The sequence below is a fragment of the Pteropus alecto genome, unplaced genomic scaffold (assembly GCF_000325575.1).
Source record: "Pteropus alecto unplaced genomic scaffold, ASM32557v1 scaffold5, whole genome shotgun sequence".
Classification (NCBI taxonomy): Eukaryota; Metazoa; Chordata; class Mammalia; order Chiroptera; family Pteropodidae; genus Pteropus; species Pteropus alecto.
In genome coordinates, this window is record NW_006441953.1 from 23,816,313 (window position 1) to 23,816,535 (window position 223).

The window sequence follows — 223 nt, forward strand, 5'->3', positions numbered from 1 at the left end:
AAGGTAGTGACACGTGTCAATCAACCCCCCTCCGGGGGGCGCGCGCTCCGGGGCTCGCGCCGAGGGCTCGCGCCCCTGCCTCGTGCCTGCGCCGCTCGTATGTAAATGAGGGCGCGTGACGCGGGACGCAGATGGACAAGGGAAGAGAGAGAATGGCCGCTGCCGCCGCCGCTGCTGCCGCCGCCGCCGCCGCCGCTCAGTGCCGGAGCCCTCGGTGCGCGGC

At 73.5% G+C, this 223-nt stretch overlaps 1 protein-coding gene across 1 annotated transcript in view; it reads left to right on the top strand.

The window, feature by feature from the left end:
- Positions 1-6: 6 nt before the first annotated feature.
- The window catches only part of LCORL (ligand dependent nuclear receptor corepressor like), a 95,717-nt gene continuing 95,500 nt past the window's right edge, over positions 7-223 (top strand). Inside the window, 1 exon segment of the mRNA XM_015594892.2 lies at positions 7-222. Coding sequence (XP_015450378.1) covers positions 132-222 — 91 coding nt within the window. The 5' untranslated portion in view covers positions 7-131.